This window comes from Mus caroli, unplaced genomic scaffold, assembly GCF_978045245.1.
Source record: "Mus caroli unplaced genomic scaffold, Mus_caroli_1 scaffold_9, whole genome shotgun sequence".
Lineage (NCBI taxonomy): Eukaryota > Metazoa > Chordata > Mammalia > Rodentia > Muridae > Mus > Mus caroli.
This window is the reverse complement of record NW_028227264.1, coordinates 99,611,597-99,639,389: the sequence shown is the minus strand read 5'-3', so window position 1 is coordinate 99,639,389 and position 27,793 is coordinate 99,611,597. Positions and strand designations below refer to the sequence as shown.

The 27,793-nt window shown below is 42.2% G+C and overlaps 1 protein-coding gene across 2 annotated transcripts in view; it reads right to left on the bottom strand.

Moving 5' to 3' along the window:
• Positions 1 to 27,793, bottom strand: part of Kitlg (KIT ligand) — an 86,268-nt gene that overhangs the window by 48,684 nt on the left and 9,791 nt on the right. For both annotated transcript variants that reach the window (XM_021173850.2, XM_021173851.2), the window contains exon 2: positions 497 to 610. In XM_021173850.2, coding sequence (XP_021029509.1) covers positions 497 to 610 — 114 coding nt within the window. The remainder of the gene's footprint in view (positions 1 to 496; positions 611 to 27,793) is intronic.

Sequence of the window (27,793 nt, the reverse complement as noted above, 5' to 3'; positions counted from 1 at the left end):
GGGAGAGTAGGAAATACTGCATCTCCATTGAGCTTTGCTCTGACTTGAGTCTTAACAGAAGTATCAAAAGAAATGAAGCAGGAAGCTGGCAGTGATGAAGATGCACGCGTGCAGAGTGGCTTTTGGTGAGGGAGGACATGTCAGTCTTTGGGCCGATGGGGAACAGGGCTGTCATAGGTGTCCTGTACCTATCCTTCCTACAGGAGTAGGAAGGCACATGGCAGACACAGTCACACAGAGAAACCCACTCAGTAGATAATAGGGAAAAACCAGTCTCTGTCTTTGACCGAGAAGACAAGACCAGCTAAGAACCAAAGTCACTCTGTTGGTGTTCAAAGGGCCAGTTACACAGCAAATCCTCTAGGGTCTATGCATCTCCCATCGGCCCAGAAGAAGCACTCCAGATTCTAGGGACTTGTGTCAGGAGTGCCCTAAACCTATGTGGTCAGCAAGCACAGGGAAGATTCATAGATGCCAAAAATCATTCCTTACTTACCAGTTTTGTAATGTCTTTTACATTATCAGTCACAGGATTCCCGCAGATCTCCTTGGTTTTGACGAGAGGATTAAATAGGAGCAGTTGAAGATAAATGCAAGTGATAATCCAAGTCTAAACCAAAAAACAGAAACATTTCTTGGTGTCCATCATTTAAAAAAAAAATCCAGAATTATGCAAACCAGTAACACCTTATACCATATGTGGTAAATGCAAATATACCAGAGCTGGCAGGGGAGGGGGGTGTGTGGGGGGGCTGTTTTCTGTTTTAAGCTGATGGCTTAAATGTTAAGCATTCAAGCTGCTCTCGCCAAACTGAAATGAGAAAGAGCAGCAACAACGAAATACTCCTGGCTTCAGTCCTGTTTGAATTACTCTTTCAATGGCTTTACTGTTAACTTCTGTTGTAAGCATTCTCCAGCCAGTTTCCTGATGGCAATTAGGGATGAACTTGTAGCAACACGTAACAGAATTATCACTTAGGGGGGACCTCGGAAAAAAGTAGGAATGCATGAAATTCATAGCCTACGGCTGAAGGGAACCGACTCTCCCTTTAAATGTAGACAGAAACAGAACCTTGAAAGGAACTTTCTTTTAGACCTCTATACCAGCACACTGCTTCACGTCTGGCAGAAGGGTGTGTCTTTAGACTGAAGGCAGAATTTAACCTAATTTTTACGACAGTGAGAGAATTATTATGTCCAGTCAATTTGTTTACCACTTATAGGGAAAACATGTCCTTAGCCAATAGAAAGATTTTTTTGAACAGTGGCAAGAAATTCTTTCTCCCTCTCCCTCTCCCTCTCCCTCTCTCCCTGTCTCTCTTTTTCCCCTCTCTCTAGCTCTCTCCCTCACTTAATTCTCTTACTTTCACAGGCACATCTCCCTCAAAGAAAATTTATACCTTACACCGTGGATTAGTTATTTTACGCATGATTTGTTTTTCTTTCTCACAGTATATTATAGACTTTTCCAAACTTGAGCATCTGATTTCCCACCCCCCTTTTTTTTTTCAAGGATCTACAAAACACATACAATAGTGTCATGCATACAAAAAACCCCTTAATATGTGTTTGCCAGATGAATCCACAGCCAAGAAAGAAATCCACTGACATTCCCTAATTCAGTAACCATTTGCAGAACAAGACTCGGGAGGCAGAGACCGCAGCCGTCACCAGGGAAAGGAAGATGATGAAGATGTCCTCGAAACTCAGAGGCAGGTAAATAAATAATACCTCAGCCCATGATAAATGTTTTTTGGGAACACAGAGAAGAAAGCAATTAATCAATTAATCTCAAGAGGAGACAAAGGGTAAGAATGCCTCGCCAGGGAAACCCAGAGTGAAAATGTGACATCTGTCTCTCGGGTTAGAACTAAAAACATGAGGACCATGTAAACACTGGTAAAGAATGACCCCCGCCGGAAAAATAAATAACATAAACAAAGGCATGTGAAAATATTTAAAAACACATTAGATCTTTGGGAACTGACATTCATCTCTGGCATCTAAAAATTACACAGAAGCACACGTGCACATGGCTAGAATTTTTTCTACTTATGTGGCTAGCTACACGTTAACTAAAAGGAACTAAATTATTTTTAATAAATGTCTGCATACTGACACGCTAGACCACACAACGATTTTTTTTTTATTTGCTAACATTTTTCACTGTGATACTGCTTCTGTAGATACAGTGGCTTACAAATGGAATTAAAACCCCTTATTCTTTCACTGCTCGGGATCCCCTTCAGCAGTAATAGTACCTAAGTTTATTTAGGGTTACTTTGAGCACTATGGGGACATAACGCTTCATTACTCAATCTCCCTTAAACCACAGTGAAGACCAAATGGTACAAAGATCTGTCTGGGGATCCCTGTTTGGGGGAAAACTTGGCACATAGGCTTCCGCGTAATATCACAGTCTTCCTTCATGGGTATTTATTAAATTGTGCCTTTCTTTCACATTGCTGATGCTGAGATGTGACTCCTCCTGAATATGATGTCTCCAAGGCCCTTTATCCTGATAAGATTTGGGAAGCCTCCCCAAGGACCTTGGTAACTGGCCAACTGAGAATAATGTTCATATTGTAAATCCTAAGAAAATTGGGGGAAAGAAAGGGGGTAGAATAGAGAGGGGGGAGAAAGAGAGAGAGAGACAGAGACAGACAGAGAGACAGACAGAGACAGACAGAGAAGAGAGACAGACAGAGAGAGTCAAACAAAGACAAAGAGACAGAAAAAGACAGAAACAGGGAGAGACAGACATACAACTTTCTCATTCATTCAAGAAATAGTTATTAGGTACTTTATTGATTATATATCATGTGCCACACATCTCTCTAGATGCTAAACTAGACACTGAACAAAAACACAGAATACCTCTACTTCTGTAAATTTTGCCTTTACCTTAGGCAGATGAACACAAACAGGAACAGAACTATATAATCTGATATAAAGTCTTAAGAAAAAGAATCATCAGAGCCAGGGAAAGGGATTGATATTAAGACCCAGTGAGATGATTTGAACCTAAAATCACAAACAGGAATGATTTTAGGTTCAAACTGAGAGTCACAAAAGACCCAGGTGTGGGACAAGCACACCCAGTTTCACTGGGCTGTACTTGGTTGCACATGAACAGCTATTGTGGTTCTTGACAAACTGAAGGTTTGTGGCAAGCACATATTGATCAAAATTCTTGGTGCCAATTCCAACACCATTAAAATATTTGAATTCAGGTGTGCATATTGTTTATTTAGACTTAAAGCTGTTACATAGTTACTGCTAAACAGTATAGTATAGGTACAAATTATATTCTGTAAGGGAAAGCCAAAGACTTAGCGACGCTCTTTACTGTGATGGTTATTTGTTACAGTGCTTGGAATGGAACCACGCTAGCTGCAGCTTCAGAGAAAAACACAAAACAGGCAGCACAGAGCAGATACCTCTGAGCTGGTGCTCCACAGTTCTCCTGTCTCTAATGTCCACTGCAAGTCGCCGAACACATGGTATGTGTGAGGCAATGGCAGATGACAGACCTGCAGGACCTCCACCCTTGCTGGATCTGCCCAGATCAGTGGCCCTTCAAAGACATTGAGAAGCTTTCATCCTTAAACCAGAGTGGCTGTCACTCACCAAGACCAATCACAGCAGTTAATCACACTTGGGATCCTGTGATTGCTACCTAATATCTTCAGCTGTGTGCTCTGGGAGGAAACATGGATGTGCTACAGCACATCTTGAGTTCAAGTTTTAGAAAGAATTCTCGGGAGGATCAAATACCCTGCCGTTCTCCAGTCTAAAGAAAACAAAAAACCAACAGAGCTAGCCTTTACCTTTGTCCTTCCAGGATTGTAGTATGGGTGAAAACAGACTGGCATTTTAAACACAGTGATCAAAGGATCCCTCCTGAATATTTCCCCCGAAGGACTGGATGGAACTAAAGTATTCCACTTAGACATCTGCAGGAAATTGATGCTACTGAGAAAGCAGATGCCAAGTCCCTAAGGTATACTGGAGGGGGCATCTTTATTTAAAGAGCAGGATAAACCCGCAGCAGCAGATGGCATCAGAGAAAATACCAAGGCAAAATTAAGGGTACTGCGGCCTGCAGTCCAGTTTTCCTGTGAATGAAACAAAATTCATTGTAGAATATTTAGCATAGGAGGACATGAGCGGACTTTGAATTTAAATAAAACAGAAGCAATTTAATAAGGAGCTAAGGATGGAGCACATGCTAACAAGTAAAAATTCTTCAGTTGGATCCCTAGGGCCACAAAACAGGCATGGTGGTTGTACTAGCTGGTTTTGCATGTCAACTTGACACAGCTGGAGTTATCACAGAGAAAGGAGCTTCAGTTGAGGAAATGCCTCCGTGAGATCCAACTGTAAGGCATTTTCTCAATTAGTGATTAAGGGGGAAAGGCCTCTTGTGGGTGGGATCATCCCTGGGCTGGTAGTCTTGCTTCTATAAGAGAGCAGGCTGAGCAAGCCAGGGGAAGCAAGCTAGTAAGGGACATCCCTCCATGGCCTCTGCCTCGGCTCCTGTTTCCTGACCTGCTTAAGTTCAGGTCCTGCATCCTTTGGTAATGAACAGCAGTATGGAAATGTAAGCCGAATAAACCCTTCCCTCCCCAACTTGTTTCTTGGTCATGATGCTTGTCCAGGAATAGAAACCCTGACTAAGACAAATTGGTACCAGCATAGTGGGGTATTCCTGTGACAACCTGATCATGTTTTGGGGAGAACTGTGGAAGGACTTTGGAACTTTGGGCTAGAACATCCATTTGGTGTTAAGACCTCTGTCAGATGTTGTGTAGGAGCTTGGAAGATAATGTTGAGAACAGTGCTGAAGATGGAGGCCTGGCTTGTGAAATTTCAGAGGGAAGATTAAAGATTCTTTTCAGGGCCACTGCTATTTTGATAGTGAAGGTTCTGTGGTTCTGGTTAGCTGGGGCTGAAGAATCAGCTGTGATTAACAAGACACCAGAACTACTAAAGCAAAAACTTTGCATTACTGGAACTATTGATGCTGGTTAGCTGGAGCTAAGAAATTTGCGGTGATTAAGAAGAGACCAGCATCATTGAGGTGACATCTTCTGGGAAGTGTTTTATGAGAGCACAAAGGCTGTGTTCCAGAGATAGCCAAGGTTGTACCTTGTGCTGTGGCTGGACTTGGTAATGTGTAAGAGTTACCCAGGTGGTACTGGTTTTGAAGACATGAAGGGGTCATGCAGAGCAGCTGAGGCTCGGCACTGTGAGAGGCCATGAAAGGCCATTGGTGAAGGTGCAGCTTCATTTGCAATTGATGGCCCAGTACTGAAGGAGTGAGGCAGTGCTTTGGAGATGCCAGTACCATGAGATGACCACCAAGAACAGCAGCAGCACTGAACTACAGGCATCTGGAGCCTAGAGGATGAGGTGTGTGCTACAAAGGGCAGAGCTGGAGAAGTGACCCAAGCCCTTGGAGGAGCCCAGAAGATTGTGAGTGGATCCCAGACATTGGACAGTTGGAATTTGACTTTGCTTTTCATTGTGAATGTGGCCTGATGCTTTTCCCTCTTGAAGGAAGAAACTGTTTTAGTGGAGCCCACAGTTAAGAGACTTTTAATTGTAAAAAGACTTTGGATTTTAAAAGAGATGGATATTTTAAAGAGATTGAAATTTTAAGAATATGTAAAGACTGTGGGATGTTTAAAGTTATTTAGACCTTGGGGATGAATAAGAATGTAAGGGTTGAGGCTTACTAGTGATGTGCTTGTGTGTCAAGTTGACAAGGGGTCAATTGTACTGGCTGGTTTTGTGTGTCAACTTGACACAGCTGGAGTTATCACAGAGAAAGGAGCTTTAGTTGAGGAAATGCCTCCATGAGATCCAACTGTAAGGCACTTTCTCAATTAGTGATCAAGGGGGAAAGGCTCCTTGTGTATGGGATCATCTCTGGGCTGGTAGTCTTGGTTCTATAAGAGAGCAGGCTGAGCAAGCCAGGGGAAGCAAGCCAGTAAAGAACATCCCTCCATGGTCTCTGCATCCTGCTTCCTGACCTGCTTGAGTTCAGGTCCTGCATCCTTTGGTGATGAACAGCAGTATGGAAATGTAAGCTGAATAAATCCTTTTCTCCTCACCCTGCTTCTTGGTCATGATGTTTGTGCATGAATAGAAACCCTGACTAAGACAGTGGTGCAAACCTACTTGTAATCCCAGCACTCAAGAGCTGGAGGCAAGTTCAAAGGTCAAAGTTCAAGGTTATGCTCAGTTAAAGAGCAAGTTTAAGGCCAGCCTGGGATGTAAACTACCCTGTCTCAAAATGAATACCTTAATCAGTTAATCAATTAATTTTAATAAACTAAGACCATGGTGATTTCTTTAAGGTAACAAACGGTAGGAACATTTTTAAGCAGAATAAAATGAAGAGGTACCAATTAAGCATTACCACTATCAGCCACCAAAAGATTATAACAAAAATACATTGATAAGAAGCACTTAAGAGTCTGGATCTCTAAAGGCTGAACTCTGAGTCAGAAGCTCTACAACTGCAATGTGATTTGAGAGTCAAGGCAACTCAAAGATTTGGCCATGTGTGGCCAAAGCGAGAAGTTACACTCTATGTAGGGTAACTTGTGCCATCTTCTAGTGATGATACCAGGTTAGGGCATTTGAATCTGGATTTGTGGTAGGAGATTGATTGGGACTGGAAATATAAATATGACCACCTTTGATAAAGAAGTGGGATTCTACACAAAAAGAATGAATTAAGTCACCCAGGGATTCTAAATAGAAAACAGTAACAAAGACTGAACATCCTACAGTGTCAAAGTTCAGGTCCCATGGAAGATAAGAACTCATGTAGGGGCTAGACAGGTAGACACCAAAGGAGTAGGGAAACACACACACACACACACACACACACACACACACCAGAGAGAGAGAGAGAGAGAACCCAACAATTAAGGACAGAGTGTGGTATTACATGACTACAAATCCCAGCACTGAGAGTCTGAGGCAGGAGGATCACAAAGTTGTCATAGATTTACACAGTGACACCTTGTCTCAAAAACAAAATCCTATGAAACAAAAGAAGAGAGGGGTTGGCCAGATGATGTCAAGAGCTGAGCATCAACCACTGGGTTAAGCAACATGGAAACCATTGACTATCACTAACCGAGAGTTTTTACTGAGGAAGCCTAGAAAGACTTGTCTGGAGTGGGTTCAAGAACGCAAGGGAAAAAAGTAACCAAAAAGAATATGAAACTTGAGCTGGAGAGATGGCTCAGCGGTTACGAGCACTGACTCTTCTTTCAGAGGTCCTGAGTTCAATTCCCAGCAACCACATGGTGGCTCACAACCATCTGTAATAGGATGTGATGGCCTCCTCTGGCGTGCCAGAGGAGAAGCACAATGTACTCACACACATAGAATAAATAAATCTTAAAATAAATGAATAAATAAATAAATAGGAAACTCTTTTGAAGACTTTTCCTTTCAAGTGAGAACAACTTAATAAACAGACTACAAAAATAAAAACAAAAATGGAGTGGTAATTGACAAGGAAGTATAAGTTTCCGCGTGGTGGTGGGGGGAGGATATTTGAAAGAAGTTAGGAGCATCAGCCCTCTAGTAATAGATTGGGGATTATCCAGGGAGAGAAAACAGCTGGCTTAGAGCTGCATACCTGAGTACAGAAGGTGAGATGGGCATCTAAAACACTGCAGCTGGCTTCTAATAGAAGTGTAGATGATAGCTCACCAAAACTAGAAAATCATGGAATGAGAGATATAGGCTTTGGCTGGGAGCAGAGCAATACAGGGAATGAAGCTCTTTGTTTCAAACATTTACCATGTATTAAGCAGTTTGCATATCTAATAACAAATAAAACGTAATTTTAATGTATCATAATTTTCAAAATTAAGAAATCAGTATGAATTCAGAATAGTGAAGCTAAGTATGTAAAGTCAGGTCTGTCTGATTCTAATTTCTGTCCTTTTAAATACAACACACTGCCCCAAGACCACAGGAAATCTGTCAGATCAATTATAAGGATGCTAAAGCATATCTCTCATACTTTAATAATTTTGAAAATACCAAACATATGGGGACACATTTGTTCCATATTCCATGCGCAGCTGAATAGTCTACACCCTTCAGCTGATCATGCTTTTTAATATATGTCCTTTGATAGTTTCTTAAAATACAATTAAGACAGATTGCTACAACAATTGCAAAACGATTTCACCTGCATAGCCTCAATTTTAGCTGTCAGTCAAGTACAAATGTCTACAAAGATGCTTTTGCTAGTTTTACAGAAGTGTGCTTGGTTAAGGTGAAGATCAAATCTGTGCTAACTTAATCAAATGTCACAGAAAAGACTCTTTCTTTCTTTCTTTCTTTCTTTCTTTCTTTCTTTCTTTCTTTCTTTCTTTCTTTCTTTCTTTCTTCCCTTCCCTTCCCTTCCCTTCCCTTCCCTTCCCTTCCCTTCCCCTCTTCTCCCCTCCCCTCCCTTCCCCTCCCCTCCCCTCCCCTCCCCTCCCCTCCTTCCTTTCTTTCTTTCTTTTTTTTGAAGAACTTCATTTCAAGGCAATTCCAAGTAAATCCGCATTGTAATGTAGCTTTTGTGTATACGTTGAGACCACTAAGAAAAAGTCTCCCATTTGTGAAGTTCTAATTCTTTAGTATAACTCGGGCAGGAGGATGGAAGAGGAGAGTTAAGAATGCAGAATTCATGGGACCTTTTCAGTATGAATGATTCTATAAGAAACTTTAGAGCCAATTCTCTTCCCTGGTTTCTTGGACCTCAGTGGAAATATTCAGCCTGTATCAAAGGGAAGTCTGGTAAAACAATTGCATTCGCTATTACAACAAAGCTCCAAGCTGCTGAACTTGCAGGAAGGACTGTGTTTCAATTTGTCCTTCAGTTTGTTCCTTACCCTCTTTCCTATAGATGGTCAGTGATTATTCACATCATGCTCTTACTGAAAAAATGTGTTTCTTCTCTACCTGCTAAAGGCCTTCTCTTCCTTTTTTTCTAAAAATTTCCTTTGTCATTGGTATACTGGTGCTCTTTCTAAAAAATTTATCATATTTTTTTAAAGTTAATATAATTACGTCACTTCTTTCTTTCATTTCCTCCCTCCAAGCACTCCTGTATACCTCTCCTTGCTCTCTTTCCAATGCATGGTCTCCTTTTTCATTAGTTGTTGTTCCATACATACTTGTATATGTATGTGTATTACACATGTATGTGTGTATGCATATGTATATGATATATATGACGTATATGATATATATGATGTATATGATAAATGATACATATGATAAATGATGTATATGCATATGATATGTATATGATAGGTACATGAATATGATGAATATGTATGTATGTCTAGATACAGAAGCCCATCCCGCTTAGCTTGTACTTGTATGTATATTTTCATGGTTTATCATTAGGTCCTGGGTAACTAATTGGTAGGCTCTTCCTTGAGGAAGACCCATTTCTTCTACTCTCCTGCTGAAGGCTTTCTTGAAGGTGTGTAAACACAGCATGTGTCTTGTCCATCATGGGAACCCATCGGAACCAGCATACTAGCCCTGAAGATGACTGTGCCCTAATACTGGAGCCTGTGAATGTGTAGTTGTATGTGACAGAGTGGACTCCGAGAGGAAACACTATCTTGCATTGTGGGGCCCAATTATCTTTTTTAACCTATGACCTTAAAGATGGAGACTATTTCATGTCTCTGATCAGAGACAGTGTGCCACGAGAAGGATATGTTTTACCACGCCTGGATTTGAAAACAGAGACAATGATCCAAGAGTCAGGGCAAAGGCCACTTGTAGAAACTGGAAGATGGAAGGAAACGCTTTGCTCCCTCGAGTCTTTGGGAAGGAAGACTTGATTTTAGACATGATATAAAGAAAAAAGTCATAATTTATTTGCAGCCCTTTAAGCCTCTGAATTTGTGGTGGTGTCCACAGTGAAAATATAAAAACAAAACAAACCTGGACAAAACCTTTCTGAATGAATCAAATCAAGACAGTAACCTGACCACATCAAGCTATTCTGTCTGAGGAGGGCGAGCTGCCTCTACAAGAATTCTGAACGCCTAACCTCTACTTTAAGCAAAGAAACTCAGCTTTTGTACGGTCTTATTGATTCATGCCCCTGGATAAGATTGTGTTTGAACAAAGGTTTCCAGGGGTAAAGGAACTCTCTTGCACACTCCTTCTCCCCTCTTTCTCAGAAACCATGAGAAAAACACATAATTCAAAACATAATTCAAAAACCCCATAAGTCCCTAACCACATGACAAGCCCCTTAACACAGGGCCTCCAACAAGTCAGTTTATCCCCTAGCGTACCCATTTATCAGCCTAAGAAATGGGAAAGTAAATTAAATACATAAATAAAAGCCTCGCCCATTTCATGAGCTAGTGATAAAAAATAAGATGGAAAACCATTCCAGCTAGAGAAACTGTACAGCCACTCATTGTGTGGCTTATGAACTTTGGATTGGTTAGATGAATAGAGTTTAGGAATGTTTGACTAAGGCACATGTGCTGGCTCACACCTATAATCCTAGTACTTGGGAGGTAGAAAATTGCTGTTAGTTCAAGGCCAGCCTAACTATACAGTAAGGTCCAAGGCGGCCCAGCTCTCATAGTGGGAGCTTGTCTCATAAAATAAATAAAATAAGAAAGAACAAAAAGCTTGCATAACGAGTCTCGGGAAGTCCTTTACAGCTCGAACTATCAATGAACAGCATATGGCCTTTAAATTTCAGATAAAACAGTATCTGCCCTGTGGAAGGAGAGTCAAGACTATTATACACACATATTTTGACATTGTTTTGGGGGTCAGATGGAGCTGTCCATATTTTGGGTTTCAAGCGTATTGAATGTAGTTGCAGTTAAGAAAATTCAGCAAAGCGTGCCAATTATACGGACAGAATCTTTATCCTCATTTCTTTGGCTTCCTCTTTCAGAAAGCTCCAAAACCTTCAAGGAGGGTTTGTGTATCAGCACCTCCCTGCACGGGTGTGCACACAGACGTACGTATGCACGCACCCCACGGGAGATACTGCACTGAAGCACAATGTCCCTTCTTTTTGACTTCTGTTCTAAATGTATCGCTTCAGTTTGCAGATTCATCTTGCTTTTTCCCCCCTGTAACATTCTCTTCATCTGGATGGTATTTTCTTTGGCTACTTTGTTTTAAATCAGCACAACTATCCTCTCTAGGCCACACTCAGCAAGTGATAACCTCTCCCTCTGAGATAACCTTTACCGCACAGACACACTAAACAAATCTTACTGACGGCAGTTCAGTTCTTGACTTTTTTTTTTCCCCTATTGAGTTAGGGATCAAAAGGTTCTCCCACACACTCCCCATAAAACTTACTATAATATATCCTTTTATTGCAAAGGGTTGTTTTCAAACTATGGACATCATGGAAAGAAATATAACAAAAAGTCTGCATACCCTGAGAGTAACAGAAACGGTCCTGAGAGAAGGAAGTAATAGTATAATCCACGCTTCTTTGAAAAGGACAGAACTTAGGTTCTCTGGGAAGAGCAAGCTTTACAGTCAGCATGGGTAGGGAAGAGTCAGGAGGATGAAGACAGCTGGGGCCTAGCCCTACCCCCCCCCAAAAAAAAAAACCACTGCTGGGGAGAAGCAGCTTAAAGTATTCTAGTGGAACATTCATCTAATCACCGACCCCTGTGGACACAGCTTGCCACACAGTGAAAAGCCACAACCCAGCAATAGGGTTTGTTCCCCTAAAGTAAACCATTTACTTGGATCCGACCATGAAGTCTCCTGTGCTGCACTTCGGTCATTTGCTATGTAGCAGTGAGAATCACCATGCACAGAGGTCAGCACTGTCCAAGAAACCAGAAGCCCCCAGTTCTATAAACTTAACAGAACCAAACAACCTCTTTGGTTTGTGCATTAGGAGTCTTTCAAGCATACATTATTAGGCTCCCTGCTATGGAGTCAGAAATGTGGCAAACTGAGCGGAGAGCGGCTCCTTTCCTGTATGTGGGAGAACTAACAAAATGTATATTTGAAGTGTCGGGGAACAAAAGTCACCACTACCAGAAACACCGTTCATCTCCTCTCTAATCTCAGGAGCCTGCTATGGAGGTGGGCAGTTTCCTTGCAGCTCAAATGTGTCTTGGAACATAGCCAACTGGCTTAGCCACCCAGAGCCAGGAAAGTAAATTATCAAGGCACAGGTATAGTAATTAGTCTTAAGGTAAAGCCTTAAGGTCATACAAAGAAAAAAAAATCCTTTTTCCAAGTAAACCAGCAACAGGATTCAGGGAAATTTACCATCAAATACTATAACGAACACAGCTAATTCCCAGACTCCAACTTTCTCTAATTTCTGTCTAGTCATTTCAAAGTAACAAAAAAAAGAGCAGAATTCCTTTCTAAATGTCACCATTGGGTGAAGCATGCTAACATGATAGCTCTCTTCCTGTGGGGAGCCTCTCCTATCTTTCTATCCTCTTGTAAAGATAGAAAGAAAAAAGAAAATTATTTCAACATATGCATAATGGTAAGTCTGTAGTAAATAGACTCGTATCAAGAACAACACTAAAACCTGACACTGAATTTAGTGGTGAACATCTGTAATCCCAGTGCTTGGGAGGCTGTGTCCAAACCTAGAGAGAGAGAGAGAGTCAGAGAGAGAGAGAGAGAGAAGAGAGACAGAGACAAAGAGATACTCTCACAAGCAAACAAACAAACAGTTCTTCATTTCCCAAAAAAGAATTGCTTAATATAAAAGGCAGATAAATTTAATAAAGACTTTAAAGCATTAATCTACTGTGGAAGGGAGAGAAACACTAAGGGAGTAAGTTCCTGTCATATATAATGGCTACTTAAAGTTAATCCTCATATGCTGACTACTAAGGGCTTCACACGGGATAAACAATTGGCAAAGAATATTTCATATAACACTTTCACTTACCAAGTAAATACTGCACTGTTCTGGAGGCCAATAAAACACTATACAGAGAAATTAAGTAACTTCCTTTAGGCCCCGCCCCTGGTAAATCACCGTTAGGATTTAACCAAGTATACACTATGCCGCAGAGAAAAGACCTGGGCCAGTAAGGTAATAAAGCTGCTTTCATTCACGTGCCACGAACCATTAAGTTTTATGTAAAGGTCTGTGGAGTGGGAAGGCTTCGTGTTGCTTTAACTGAATCAGCTCCCAGGCAAGTGTCCTAAGGAGCTCCGCCTGTAACCTTTAATCAGTTCCTAACTGAAACCACAAGGGCCGAAATAAACAGCACAAGTACATGAAAGCATTCGAAACAGGAGCTTAAAAAGAATCGGTTTATGGGCCCAGAGCGAAGGGAGAAACCCCAAGTTTAAACGGAAAGGTTTCTGCTGCTAACAAATAGAGGCGCTCTCAGACTTCTAGAAATTCTCTCAAAGTCACTTGCTCAACAAACAGCTTTGGGGCACCTGTAAAGGAGGTAAGATAAGGGCAGAGACATCTGAGGACCTGCCAGAGGAAGATCAAGCTACTCAAAAGCAACAAAGTGGAGAGGTCTAGGATAAACTGGATGGATGGAGGGGCGGGGCAGGGCAGGGGCGGGGCCGGGGGTGGATCAGGGAACAGGTCACATACCAGGACCCCTACCAGGACTCCACAATCAACTTCTAATTGAGTGAGATGCTCAAGGTATCTGCATTTTATCTAGAGGCACAGGCTCTCAGACAGCTCTTGGGAGAGCTAGTTTCTTCAAAGGTATAGAGATAGAGGAGATGGCCAGGTGAAAAGGAGCTGTGACAAGAATGTCCCCAGAACTGAGGTGACAAGGAATGTTCACAGAAGACCATGTCCGTGGGGCTGGAGATTTAACGGAGTGTCCCTATGGCCAGTTGCAGGAAGGGGTGTGGGGTTGTCATGGAATGTGGGCCATTTAGCTGCTATAGCACAGAAGAAAATAAGATCTCCCCCGCCCCCATCCCCGGCACCCAATAAACTATCCATAATCCCTCAGGGAGTTTTGGTACCATAGGAACCCTTCTCCCGCACAAGATGAAGTAGCATCAGTTAACCCTGTGCAGGTGATCACAGCTGTAGTTCAATGGCCAGAAGACACAATATTCTTCCTGCGCACACACACCCATACTTTTCTCAATCCCTTTCATGAAATTATCTGAGCCTTGGCGGGGGGATGATATAGATGTGAACCTCAGGGCCAGTCCCTCCTCAAGTCTTTCATTTCCCCAAGTTTGACCGGCTGTCAATGACCACGTTACCTGCCATGTCCTTCAACAGGGAGCTGCTCTGACGAAGCGTGGAGAGGAACATTAATCTCAGAGAGCACACAGGCAGCCTTGCCAGCTGTCTCGATTTTACTCTAAAGGGATTGGTAGCCCTAGAAAGACTTGAAAGGTACCAAGATCGGATTCAGTTTTTGAAAGGTCCATCGGGCATCCGCGGGAATGAGTAGGGCGATGGGGAACAAGTTCAGAGGTAAGGAGCCAGTCAGGAAAGCTCTAGCAACTAGATCCCTATGTGGGCAAGATGGAAGGCAGTGTTAGTTATGGTGGAGTGATGTGGCCAGGCTCCAGAGGATATGGAACTGAGTGGAAGGTCTTTTTGTCTAACAGATAATGAACGGGGCAAAGGGAAGGTACAATTGATTTTTTTTTTTCAGGTTGCGCTCTTTGAGTCGGTTAAAAGTGACAGCGCGCACTGAACCATCTATATACATATATGAGCAGAAGAGAGGCCCGATCTGGGTGTCCTGGGGCAAACGGAAAACAAGGAGCCACGTGCAGGATATGATGAATTAAATAAGTCCTAACAGAGGGGAAAGAAGCATTTCCCTGAGAGCTCGGAGTGTGGATGACCTTGTCGACAAAGGTGGAGCGATGGAACTGAAATCGGACCACAGGGGAGAGGTCACAGGCTTGGGAGGGGGAGGGGCCCCGGGACCACACTACAACAGCTGCTCATAAATGGACAAAGCGGAAGTGCAGCATCTGGAGAGGTAGAAAGTTCACCTCTGCCTTGGTCAAAGTGGGGAAGAAGGAGGCCGAAGTGATAACCACAGCAATTACCTTTTCCAAATGCCCAAGAGCAAGGGATGACTCAGTGGGGGCTGAGCAAAGCCACCTAAGCAGAACTTCTGACCTCGAGGCAAAACTTGAGCCTGAGTGGTCAAGGCCTGCTGTTGTCCTTTGCAGCGCCTAGGAGATCGGCTAAGCATTTGTGCTGGCGTGGATATATTATTCCACTAAAGACAACCGAAAGAGGACATGTCGCAAAATATTCATATTAACAGCTCTTTAGTTATACCAAACTTGGAGGCTCGGTGACCCCCTACCTTGCAGACCACTTGAAAGTTGAGTTAAGGGCTAATTCTCATCAATTTTATGATGACTGTATGTGACAGAATTGGAAGGAAGACATTGAATACAGAATGTCATAAAAGTATGTCCCACTCTTTGGGACATACTTTTAAAGAACTAAGAAGAACTGCGTCCAGCATCGGCCAGAGTATGGAAATACAGTTCAAAAGAAAAAAAAAAAAAAAAAGCAAATAAAAACCTCCTGACCTTTTTGAAATGTCCATGACCTCCAAGGGCACTGGTTCTTTTAAGGTGGCACTGTTCAATCACACACCAATAAACTGCTCTTCAAACTGACCCACCCAGATGTCCAAAACTCTGATGTTTGTAGCTGCCCCCAAACCAGCAACTAAACTGTGAATGGCAGTCTGTGCTCTCCTACACGTGGGGGTGGGGGGGGAGGGGGGGTGCTGGGCTGGGTGAGATGTGTGAGCTTGTGAGAAGAAAGAGCTTGGAATTCTTTAAAATCTGTTAAAAAAATAATCTTCTGAACTACAAACAATTCAGTGAAGAGGAAATGAGTGTGAGCTCCCACTAAGTCTGGAAGTGAGTGCCCAGAACTTCCAGGACCCCTTTGTGCTTCCAGCTGGGGATATAATTAAATGTAAAGTATTGTCAGAAATAGCTGTTAAGACTGTGGCTTGGGGTCTCAAGGGCCATTTCCATTTTTAACAAACTCCAAAGCAAAAGCTGTGAATTTATACACAGTTAATGGTTAATTGGGGTGGGGGGGGGTAGTCGTTTTCAGTAGAGGTGTAGCCACTGATAAGACACAAAGGTTCCGACAAGCAAATCTCTCGCCCATACTTTTCTAAATAACCCTGTTAATGAAACTCAGTGAGTTACCGCCACCCTCCAAGGGGGGGTAGGTGGGTGGGGAGGAGATGTTAGAGTAGAAGGGAGTCAATGGGGGGAGAGCAAGGGGTGTGATGGGGTAGGGGGCAAGTTAGTATAAAATATAATATGTCATAATCCAAACGTTATTAGGTATATAATCACCGATGCTAATAAAAGCATTAAAAAAAAAACTCTTCATATCAGGAAGTAGGTCAGGCAGTCTCAAAAATCCAAACTTTTCTGTTTCCTGGATTTTTCACTCTATTAAGATAAAATAGAGGCAGCATTGGTGGTTCAGTGGTGGAATTCTTGCCTGCCACAAGGGACTCCCAGGTTCGATTCCCAGCCAATGCACTCTCAACGTTTGGCCAAGTGGTGGTGGCACACGCCTTTAATCACAGCACTTGGGAGGCAGAGACAGACAGATTTGAGGCCAGCCTGGTCTACAAAGTGAGTACCAGAATAGCCAGGACTACACAGAGAAACCCTATCTGGAAAAAACAAACAAACAAACAAACAAACAAAACCAAAAAAAGATAAAATAAGTTTTCATAATGTGTCTTAGTGCTTTCCAAAAAAAAAAAAAAATCATCAAAACTGGCAGAGATGGAGGAAAGAATGCTTGGCAACCCTGATGTGCAACAGTCCGGAGACTAGCTTTCCAAATTCTCAGTGTAAATGCTTTCTGGTGAACTAAACAAATTACAGGGGTGCTCCCCTATCATAGAATGTGGAAAAGGGGGAGTCAATTCTCATGATTAGAGGAAGAGAAATAATTTGGGATGCTGACTTAAAATGTAGACTCCTGATTGTCACAGGGTATCCAGCTTTCTCAAGACTTATAGATCATATGCCCAAACTATGTGATTCTTACACATTCTCTGAAGTCTTGAACACCATTTTAGGCAACTACTGAGTCTAATGATTAAGGAAAATACACACAAATGTCTAAGATGATACACAGCGTTTCATCCTGTTCAAAAGCCCTCTAGTAGATCCTTGAGATTAGAATAACTTGATACAAGTGCAGGGAATGTGGGGGGCTGTAACATGAACTAGCTTTGCAAATGCCAGGTACCTTTCTTCTAGGATATACTGTCCCAAAACACCCAGGAAGCTGAAAGCAAGAATCCTGTCAGTCAATCACACAGGACTCTGTGAGATTTCTTATGGGAAGGGAATGTGAAGAAGAGCGGCAGGAGGCTGGATGTGTCTGCTGGCTGAGTCTAACTAAGCAGGACAGCAAGGCTTTGCAGAAGCTGCAGCAATGCCTTTCAACACTGGATTTAACAGGTTTCCTGCCTGCAGTGGACTTAACTGGGTTCTGAGTGCTGGAAGGCTGCCCAAGCTCAGCCGACTGTCCTTCCAGTAAGCCCACCGTCCTTCCAATGATTTTAGAGATCACCCATTGCACTTGAGTGGACCCATCCCTGTTTCAGCTACTGTATATTACATTATCTGCACAAATCTGACAGAAGAAGGCAACGCGGGCTGTTAAGCATTTATTCTCCAAAAGCTTGTGCTAAAATTTTCCTGGGAAGATACCATGGGCAGTTGATAGTTAAAACTGTAAAACGATAGCCATTTGAAATGTTTTAAAAAGGAATTTTTGATAGTCATTTTTAGAGAATTTTAATATATGTTTGCTACCTGAAGCACAGCAACACACTTATGTCATTTGGCACATGCTAGGGAGGAGTCCTTGTGGTGATGAGGCAGTTCAACAGTAATCCCACTGACATACCTGGGAGAGCTTCACCTCATACATTCAAGTGCAGGTTCTTTGGTTGGTTGGTTCTTTGTTTATTTGTTTGTGCTCACAAAGGCAATGATGGTTGAAATAGAACATCATAAAAATTTTGGTTTTGACACATTTGGGCCACAAACAAATTATAAGACCTCTCTGGGACTTGCTTTTCCTCAACTAACATCTTTGAATATTTGAGAAGATCGAAAATGGCATTATATGTAAAGGACCCATAAAGGGACTGACAGATATGTGGACATTATGTGACAGTTAATGCTGGTTACTATTTTATTAGCAATAAGAAATCCCTTAAATGTTGAAAACCCACAAGCTGCAACCTAAAGTCAAAGACATGTTTTTTGGGGGCATGTTCTGCCTCCCTGAAGATTAAAGGCCAGCACACAAGAGTGACAAATAGAAGTTATGAGGTCACTCCTGGGTTTAGCTTTGGATCAGTAATCCCGATAGAGGCAGGCTCTTGTCTAACTGCTGGGAAAGGGAGACTGTTTTGTTTGGACAATAGCTCAATGCTAACCTAAATAGCAGCTTCAAAAGTCAACTTCAGCTTCATTGATAAAGCCAAGGCAGCCTGAGAAGACCAAGTGTTTATTTATTCTTGTATGGGACTAGTGTGTGTGGGGGGGTGTAAAGTTGAGAAAGATGGAAAGGAAGCATCTAGTTCAGAAGCAGGACTGCCAGGATGTTTCTTTCTGCTCTGCCACTCACTATCCTGTGGCCTGTCAGAAACTTGTTTAATCGTTCCATGCCTCAGTTTCCTTGTCTACAGCAGATACACAAGGAAAGAAACCACTTAACGGACGTGCAGAAGATTAGATGAATTTTTTTGGAATGGTGTAAGACACTTGATACATGACGTGAGAAATGCCTCAAAACTTCTCTGGCTATTATTATCAGTTTCATGTATATATTTCAAACACACATGTCCAGTAATATAATTTTCAAACTTGCAGGATGGTGGTTCAAGCCAAAACCCTGGGTATCATCTTGAATCTTTCCATCCCCCAATTTCTACATTTTGTCTGTCATATTTCCAAGTCCCACAAACAAACACAACCTCAGAGCAGCCATTGCTCTTTCCTTTCTTATACCACTACAGTTCCCACCAAGATCCATCACCCTTACTGAAGGATGCCCATGAGGATATTATACACAGCATTTTTTCTTTCATGCTTGATACAGTAATACACTCTGGAAACATAAACTCTTACTGCCTGCTTGAAATGTCACAATATCTTCCCATCACACTCACTGTAAAATTTGAACTCACAACCAAGGCTTCTATTGTAAAATCTTATTTAATTGTATCATTGTATTGAATTTCTACTCCTTGCAAAGCTTTCTCTCTCTACTATGATATGGGCACACACACACACATGCACGCATGTATATATGACTGTATCCTTATGTTAATTTGGGACCCCAAAACTGTTTATGTGGGAGTCCATATATCTGTACATAAGACATTAAGGAACCTTTTCCCAGTTGTTTCTGATTAGCAAATAAAGATGTCGCCAGCCAATGGCTGAGCAGGACAGACAGAGGCGGGACTTTAGGATTTTCCAGGGTTTGGAGTCAAGAGGAAAGAAAAAAGAGATTCACCATGCCAGGAGAAGTGGAGGAGAGGAGATCTCACACTTGAAAAGATGTGAAAGAGAGGACATAGCCACCATGTAGGACCTGGGTATGATGGGGAGGGGGGTAGGCAAGTTTTAATAAATATTAACTTGGAGTTATCAGAGGGAGGTGGATTAGCCATGTGAAGGTTAGGAAGTGGCCCAGCCATTGAGCTGATTAAAGCATATCAAAATACATATACTTATGTCTTTCATTTGGGAACCCAGAACACTGGGGCAGGTAGCAAGGAATGCTCCTCCTGGATTTATTTAATTTATTATAGATCATATAAAGTCTTCTTATTCCCCAAGTTCCCTCTGCTTGCTGTGAGTAGCAAATCTTTCTCATTTATCAAAACTACTTTCTCAGGGAAAGTTTTTCCAATGCTTGGTTCTTTAATATGATTAACTATGACTCATATAACACAGGTTCAGATTTGTATTTATTTAATTACTTTTGAATACTTGTCCCCAGCTGGTGGGCACTATTTACGAAAGTTCTATAACCTTTGGAAGGTGGAAACTGGCCAGGGAGAGATTACTACAAACAGGCATCTGAAGTTCCCAACTCTGCCTATTCTACCTTGGTCCAGGCAAACAGAAAATCAGTCCATAAAACCAAGAGGGGACAGCAGGCTCCGTGGAGACAAGAGAAATTTTAAGTGTTTTGCTTACTATTGTAGCTCTGGCTTTCAGGACAGTGTCGAAACTGCTAAGTAGGTTTGTATGAATAGGTAATCATTGGAACACTAGTCTCCTAGTAGATGGTGTGAAAACGTAGTGATCAAGTTCTGGGGGAAAGATCCTGCGTTCCCCTTCTGAAGAAGTAGGCAAAGGTAACCTAGGAAAGAACTTTCTTATGCTGTTTTGGCAGAGTGATGCTAAATAAAGCCACTACAGTGTCTTGCAATGCAAGTCTCTGAGGAGTCTACAATTCCAAGCAACAAGAACGTTCTCCCTATAATGCAAATGAGCTGCAATCGATCCAAATTCCTAAAGCAGTGCTTCATAAAAAGATTATTCATGATGACTCCACACAGGAACCATAGACCGGAAATAAGATCTCACCCAGGGATAGACACGTTTGGAAGTGGTGACAAATAGGTTAAACTTTTAAATGCTAATCACATCCCTTCCCAAAGCTTTGAATGTCCCTAACCTACCTGCCACCCCTCCAGAAGACAAAAGGTCTCATAGAATGGCAGTTCTGTACGCCTGTCCAGTTTTCACTCTGACTCAAGAACAAAACTAGCTACTCTTCCTTCAAGGTCACGTGGCAGAGTGCTGACGCATCCCCTCATGTGACTCCTTACAAGAAACAGAAAGTGGCAGGCCAAATAACTCATGCTGATCGCTCATCCATTCTGCCACCAAGAAGAAAAAGAAAAGAAAAAAAAAAGAGAGAGAGAAGAAAAAAAAGGCTCCTTTATTGCATTTTCATGCAAACAAGGCTGAGTAAGTGACACAAGCTCACTTTTTAAGCTTTCTTCTTCAATTTTTTTTTTTCACCATGAGATCTGGGCAATTATACCTAGTATTTTGTATAATGAGATTCTAAAGTCACAGGTGCCCAACATAAAGAGAAATAGATATTACATTTTATAATGTATCAGTGCAGCTGGTAACTGTTACTATTACAACCAATGACAAGCCCAACTTGAGACCCATCCCATGGGCAAGCACCAGTCCCTGACACTATTAATGATACTCTGTTATGCTTGCAGACAGGAGCACTGTCTTGTGTGTTTGGGGAAACAGGTCTCATTTTTGTATCTCAGGGTCTCATTGCGTATCTGTGGTCAGTCTGGAACTCACAGAGATCCACCAGTCTCTGCTGCCACAGTGCTGGGGTTAAAGCTATGGAGCACCACTGGCATTATTAAACATTCTCAAAGGCCGTGCACTAATGTCCTAAACGAATCTGATGTTCTGAAATGCAACCTTCCACCAAGCCTTCGGGAAGGTTACCACTTTGCGAAGTTTAGCCATCAGACAAGTAGTCAGAAAGCAGTACTTCAAGACCTCAAGCCCCCACACTATGTCATGCTGGGAAAAGAAAGAAAGGTTTTCTTCGGTACAGGAAAGAGGGCAAGCCATCTCAGGATAATCCTTCAGGCTCCTTTTTCAAAGCGGCTGCTTTGCTGAGGATTCAAAAGAGGATGGAGGATGAAATGTAAACATGGGGTTGTTTGGGGAGCAAAGAGCCTCTCTCGCCAGATGGCAGGGAAAGGGGACGGGATCCACTTCCTCAGGAAATGGAGAGAGGGGCTTGCGAGCAGAGCATCCATCTAAATGAAATTAAGACGACAGGCTTCAGCTGCTAGAGAGTCCGAGTGCCAAGTCTGCGGTGGCACTGACCTTCCCGCAGGAAGGTCTCATCTCTCACTTCTCCTTCTTCTCTGCTCCTCTCCCTAAAAGTCCGTGCTAGAGGTCGGCTTGCAAACTGAGGCAAGAGTTGAACTTTGCCCTTCGTGCTAAAAGTCCTCCACAGTTTGAAAAGCATGGTGGTTTGTTTTACTTTATTTATTTTTTTTTTAGAACTGTTAACTTGTTTGTCTGCATTTCGTTTGTGTGTTCTTTGTTTTGAGAGCAGGTTTTGCTATGGTGGCCTAACTAGCCTTGAACTTGCCACCATCCTCCTGCCTCCCATCCCTAAATACTGGCACTGCAGCATAAACCACCACACCCATCCCTAAGATGTTGAAGCCTCCTGTCTCTGATCTCAACCGTGGGAATTTTGTTCTGCCGAACTCCTTAAGCGTATCCGCCTTTCATTCATAACTGTCTCCCAGATGGAAGCTTCTTACACCATTACCGCCCTGCCTTTTCATATCATGTGCATCATATGTCGTACACAGTCATGACATCCTAGGCACGTCTACCGCCCTGACTACCCAAGGTACCTATTGTCTAGTCCTAAAACCTGGGGAGATTTCTGAAGGAAGCATGATGACTGTGGGTAACCCGGGGGAGGGGCTCCACTTACTGTAACTGTCTTCTACAGTATTGCCACTAAACGGGAAACTGGGAACTGATCAGACTTGATGACTGACCGTTAGAAAATGCTGGGTGACTTGCTTAACCTCTCTGAACCCATATCCCTCTTCTGTACCATGGAACTGTCACACTGCCGTTCTCACAGATGGGGCAACTTAGGGTATGAAGTACGTAACACACTTTACCAACAGTTAAGAATCTGGCACACAACATAGACAGTTTCAGTCCTAAAACCCTGACTGGCTCTTAATTCGTTGAGAACCGGTGCCTTAAATAAAGGCAAGCAACTGCCCAGTCTCTCTTCCACAACCTCAAATATAGTCCTTACCATTTTCCTCTCTGGGCAGAATTGTGTTTGAAGAACATGTGGGGACCGACAGATACATGGTTTCATGTGTCTCCATCGACACTGAGGCATTTCTTTGTACGTTAACACTTATGTCATTAGGACGCCCACAGTGTGACATGACAGCTCATGCCAGGAGGCATAAAACTACTAAACTAGCCCTAGACGCTGGTGGCAGTGGGTATGTTCTCAAGCTCTCAAGAGTGATTCACTAAAATCTTAGTTCAGGGCTGTAGAGATGGCTCAGCAAGAAAAGGTGCGTGCTGCCGAACCTCAGAATCTACATAGTCAAAGGAAAAACCCAGCCTTGCAAGTTTTCCCTGACACACACACACACACACACACTAAATAAATAAATATAGTAAAATCTTAAAAAAAAGAAATCATAGTTCAGTTAACAAAATCTTCACAAAGACTTTGGCCTTGTGTTACCATAAGAAGATTATGTAATTAAGTTCTGTAAGTAATAAAGAGGATTTCAAGTTGTTATAAACAGTAATTCTGATATGATTTGTGTGTGTGTGTGTGTGTGTGAGAGAGAGAGAGAGAGAGAGAGAGAGAGAGAGGAGAGGGGAGAGGGGAGAGAGAGTGTTTGTTCAGGGAGGGAGTTGGGAAAGAAGACTGGAAAAATACTCATCTGTGTTAGGCAAATGAGCCACAGGACCCACACATGCACTGGGGTGTAACTACCTCTGGTCATAATCAGAAGATGCCAAAGGATAATTTATCACTCAGGGTGTAGAGGAGATAACCACTGAGAACCTTGCCTTGTGTGCTACAGGCTTGGATTTCATCCTGGTACTACAAAGACCAGTGGAGGAATTCACCCAGTTTAGTTATACAGTCGGACTTGCCTGGACACAGCCCTGCACAGTATGCATTATGGAGAACTTCTAAGATTCGAGAAACTACCACTCATTTTGCCTATAATGAAAGGGGCACCTTCTCTGTGACAGGACCACAGGGCAATCCAAAAATTTAGGGTGTGAGTCTCCTGGGCTTCTTGTGGTTCTTGAGCCTTTCCAGTTCTTATTCTGCTTTTCCTGGATTCTCCCTCAAAAACTGGAACAACACAGACCATTAGGGGAAAGGAGAAACCTCAGCTCTTTTCCAATCTAACTTTTCTCCTAAGTCATTTATAGGTATGGTCAGTTTGTCTTGCCTGTTCTCTTCCTTGAGGGGAGGACATCACAAGTAGACGGCCTATCACCACTGGTGCCCTCCAACACTCACCACCAACAACACCCACCACCCCACCACCCACCACCACCACCACCACCACCATAACCACGCATGAGAGATTTTTGGTTTGTTTCCTGGTTTCCTTGGTTAGAATTTGTGGGTCCGACCCTGCTCTGCATGGAGCCTAATTTGGCTATACACACTTCTAGCTTGGTGAGTTTAATTAAAGACATTGTTAAGACTCTGTAGTCAGTGATTCTGGCAAGAGACCCTTAAAAACGACTGTGAGGCTGGAGGAGAGTAGAAAACAGGAGTTGTTTTCTCTCTTTCACAAGTGCTCTGTACAAGTCAGCCTGCCATCAAAGGAACATAACAATTTAACGTTCTGCCAGAGAGTGGAATGCTTGTTTACCTGAAGTAAAGGACTGATGAAAACGAACTTGAGTCTGAAGTGACTGATAAAAAACTCACTCCAAAATTACCCTGGACCTTGAAGCCCTTAAGCTCTGAACAGAATCACTGGCGAGAGGCTTGGGGTTTACCTCAGTTGTACAGCCTGTGCTTAGCAGGTATGAGGCCCTGGCTTCAGTCACCAGCATCAAAAAACAAATAAACAACAACAAGAAACAACAACAAAACAAAACCCAAAACATCAAAAACCCAAAAAACAAACAAGAACCCAACAAAACAAAACAAACAAAAACACTGACAAGAAACAAAACATGAATTTATAAAGGAAATGTTTCAAACTGTGTTTTCAACATCACTAATGTAACATTTTTTTTAAAAAATTGAACAACATTATACTCCAAAACAAAAACTACACATTTATCTGGAAGGAAGAAATATTTACCTAGATTTCTGGTAGCCAGGCTCTCACCCTTTACATATATAGTCATGCAATGCTTGGAACTACCTTAGGAATTAGACTCCTGGCCTCTTTTTAAAAGTGAGAAAAGTGTAAATAGTAGAAATGCAGTCTGCCTCAAAGTCCCAGAGTTTGAAGAGCAGCCTCCATGACAGAAAAACAGGTTAAGGCTCACTTTGGAAGGCAGTAATAAACAGTTATTTAGATAGCTTGAATTTTTTCCCCTCATTCTAGGCTGATGATAGCATGACTTTTGCCCCCAGAATAGGACAAATCTGTCTATGGAGACTACCCCCTTTCATCGCTGTCTCTCTTGATGTTCAACAACCTGTGGCAGCATCCTTACAAACACCCATACCTTTAGCCAGACAGTTCATAGTGACACAATCCCACATCTCGTATCACCCCTTATCTTGCTTTTCTTTTCAATGAAAGCAACTTTAAAATGATCATCATCATTCTATACATTGGGATAAACTGACAGAGTAGTCCATGTGCCATCTCAGTACTCAGGGACATGACTTACAGGGATGCCACCTAAAGTTAGACAATTTTTCTGTACTACCTCATTTAGCCCCGTGTGTTCTGACTCTAAGTCACTCTGATCATCCTTCATCTAGCTCAGTCAACCTGTGGGCTATGACCCCTTTGGAGATGACTGACTCTTTCACAGGGGTTGCATATCAGATATCTGGCCTAGCAGATATATTTACATTACGATTCATAACAGTAGCAAAATTACAGTTATGAAGTAACAATGAAATAATTTTAGGGTTGTCAGTCACCATAACATGAGGAACTGTATTAAAGGGTTGCAGCATGAGGAAAGTTGAGAACTATTAATCTAGATGACAATAGAAAGAAAGGAAATCATATGTGATGGTCTATGTGACAGACAGAGCTATAAGTCTCATTTGACTCTAAATCTCACTCATGTTCCCCCCTGTGTGTACAGCGAATCAGTCAACAATACAAAAAAAAACAAAAACAAACAAACAAAAAAAACCAACCAACCAACCAAACAAACCCTCTGAATTTTAACAATATAGTAGGAAACATGTTAACTCTGAAAGATGTTTTTCTTCTTGCATGCGTATAGCTAAAGATAGAACTGGGGACCTTTTATACCTAGGCAAGAACCCTACCACTGAGCCATACATATGTCCATAGCTCTGCGAAATATTTCTTGTCATAGAACAATTCTGAGAAGGTTCATTGCATACATTTTATTTCTAAATTTAAGGGGGTGGGTAGAGTGGAGAGTTAAGGAACAAGGGAAAGGAGGGAGAGAAAACAAACAAGGTAGGAAGAAAGAGAAGCTACAAAGTCTCATTGGTCCATTTTACCTAAGGTTACAGAAAGGTTAAACAAAGGCAAATACATTGCCTAAGACCCCGCAGCAACCTAGAGGCAGAGCCAGAGGTAAAACCTAGGTGCTTTTAAACACAAAAGTCATACTTTCCCCCACTCTCACTCAACAAGTAAGTGGATTTCTCCCAATGCTAAAACTGACATCTCAATTAGAAAAAGAAAAAGAAAAAGAAAATGGTAGGGAATCACTCTCTGAATAAAAATGGGAAAAGATTAACCCTGTGTATTCCCCACCCCCACCCCCCCATCCTCAGTTCTACGCACCAAGCTGACAAATGTGGACTTTGGAAACAGACCTCCAGGTTCATGAACCAGCCCACCACTAATGAGCTTCTGTGACCTTGGGCACGGGACAGAAAAGGAACTTTGCTCTTGGTAAAGTCTCTTGAGACTGGATGAATGCTTCTAATCTTCCCATTCACTCTTCAGTTGGGGCTTAGGGAATGAGGCATCACTACAGACAGCTACAACATTCCCATTTGCTTCCTGCAATTATAACTTTTCTGGGTCTTTCTTTTTACCAGGCCCTGGCCCAAGTGCTTTAACTCCCAAGTGTGAATTAATTCTTTTATCCTTTGTAGTCTCCTATGAGAAATGTACAAATCCTCATCCTATTTGACAAATGGGGCAACAGAGACTGGGGCTTATATAAAAGAGCAGAACACTCAGAGCGGTCTATTTAGCTGAGCCTTTTATTCACTAGGCACTACAAATTAACTAGCTACATGGCAACAATGCTCCTAAGGATGATAAACAATTGTCTGCTAAAAAAATTATCACTTTAGGCTCAGGTGGATGCTCAGTCAGTATGGCGCTTGCTGTGCAACCATGAGGACCCGAGTTCAGACCCCCAAACACCCACATAAAAGCGCAGCACAGCAGTGCTGAATAGGTAAGGGATCTCAAAGCAAAGAACACAACACAAATGAATTACAGGCTCACATCCCAGACGTAATCACAAAGGCATTTTTAGGAACGTTCCTTTATCTGATTGCGGAGATTTAAAATTGTCTTAAAAAAATATTGGAAATAGGATCAGAGCAAAACTGATAAAAGTAATCTCTGGAGCTTCCCTCTTTTCCCCAAGAAGCTATCTAAAACCATCATTTAAAAATATTTGTCTTTTTGTCTTTCAAGTCCTACTTTATTTGAAAGATGCTAAGCTTTCAAATCCATCAAGTAAAGTGGCATTTTTTTTTTAGAGTTTACAATAGGTTTCTCCCCCCCCCCCCTGCCCCCAACAGTCAGAGGGCTTAGGTATTGAGTTTCCATTTGACTGTTCCGGAAATGGGGGGTTGTGGAGCTGCCTACGAAGGCCAGGATCTCTGACTTGCAAGGCGCTGTTCAAACATAACCATTGGCACATGTGCACAGCACTGAGGAGCTGGAATCAAAGCAAAAGTTTCCACTTAACAGGAAGCCTCACCTCAACTTTGCTT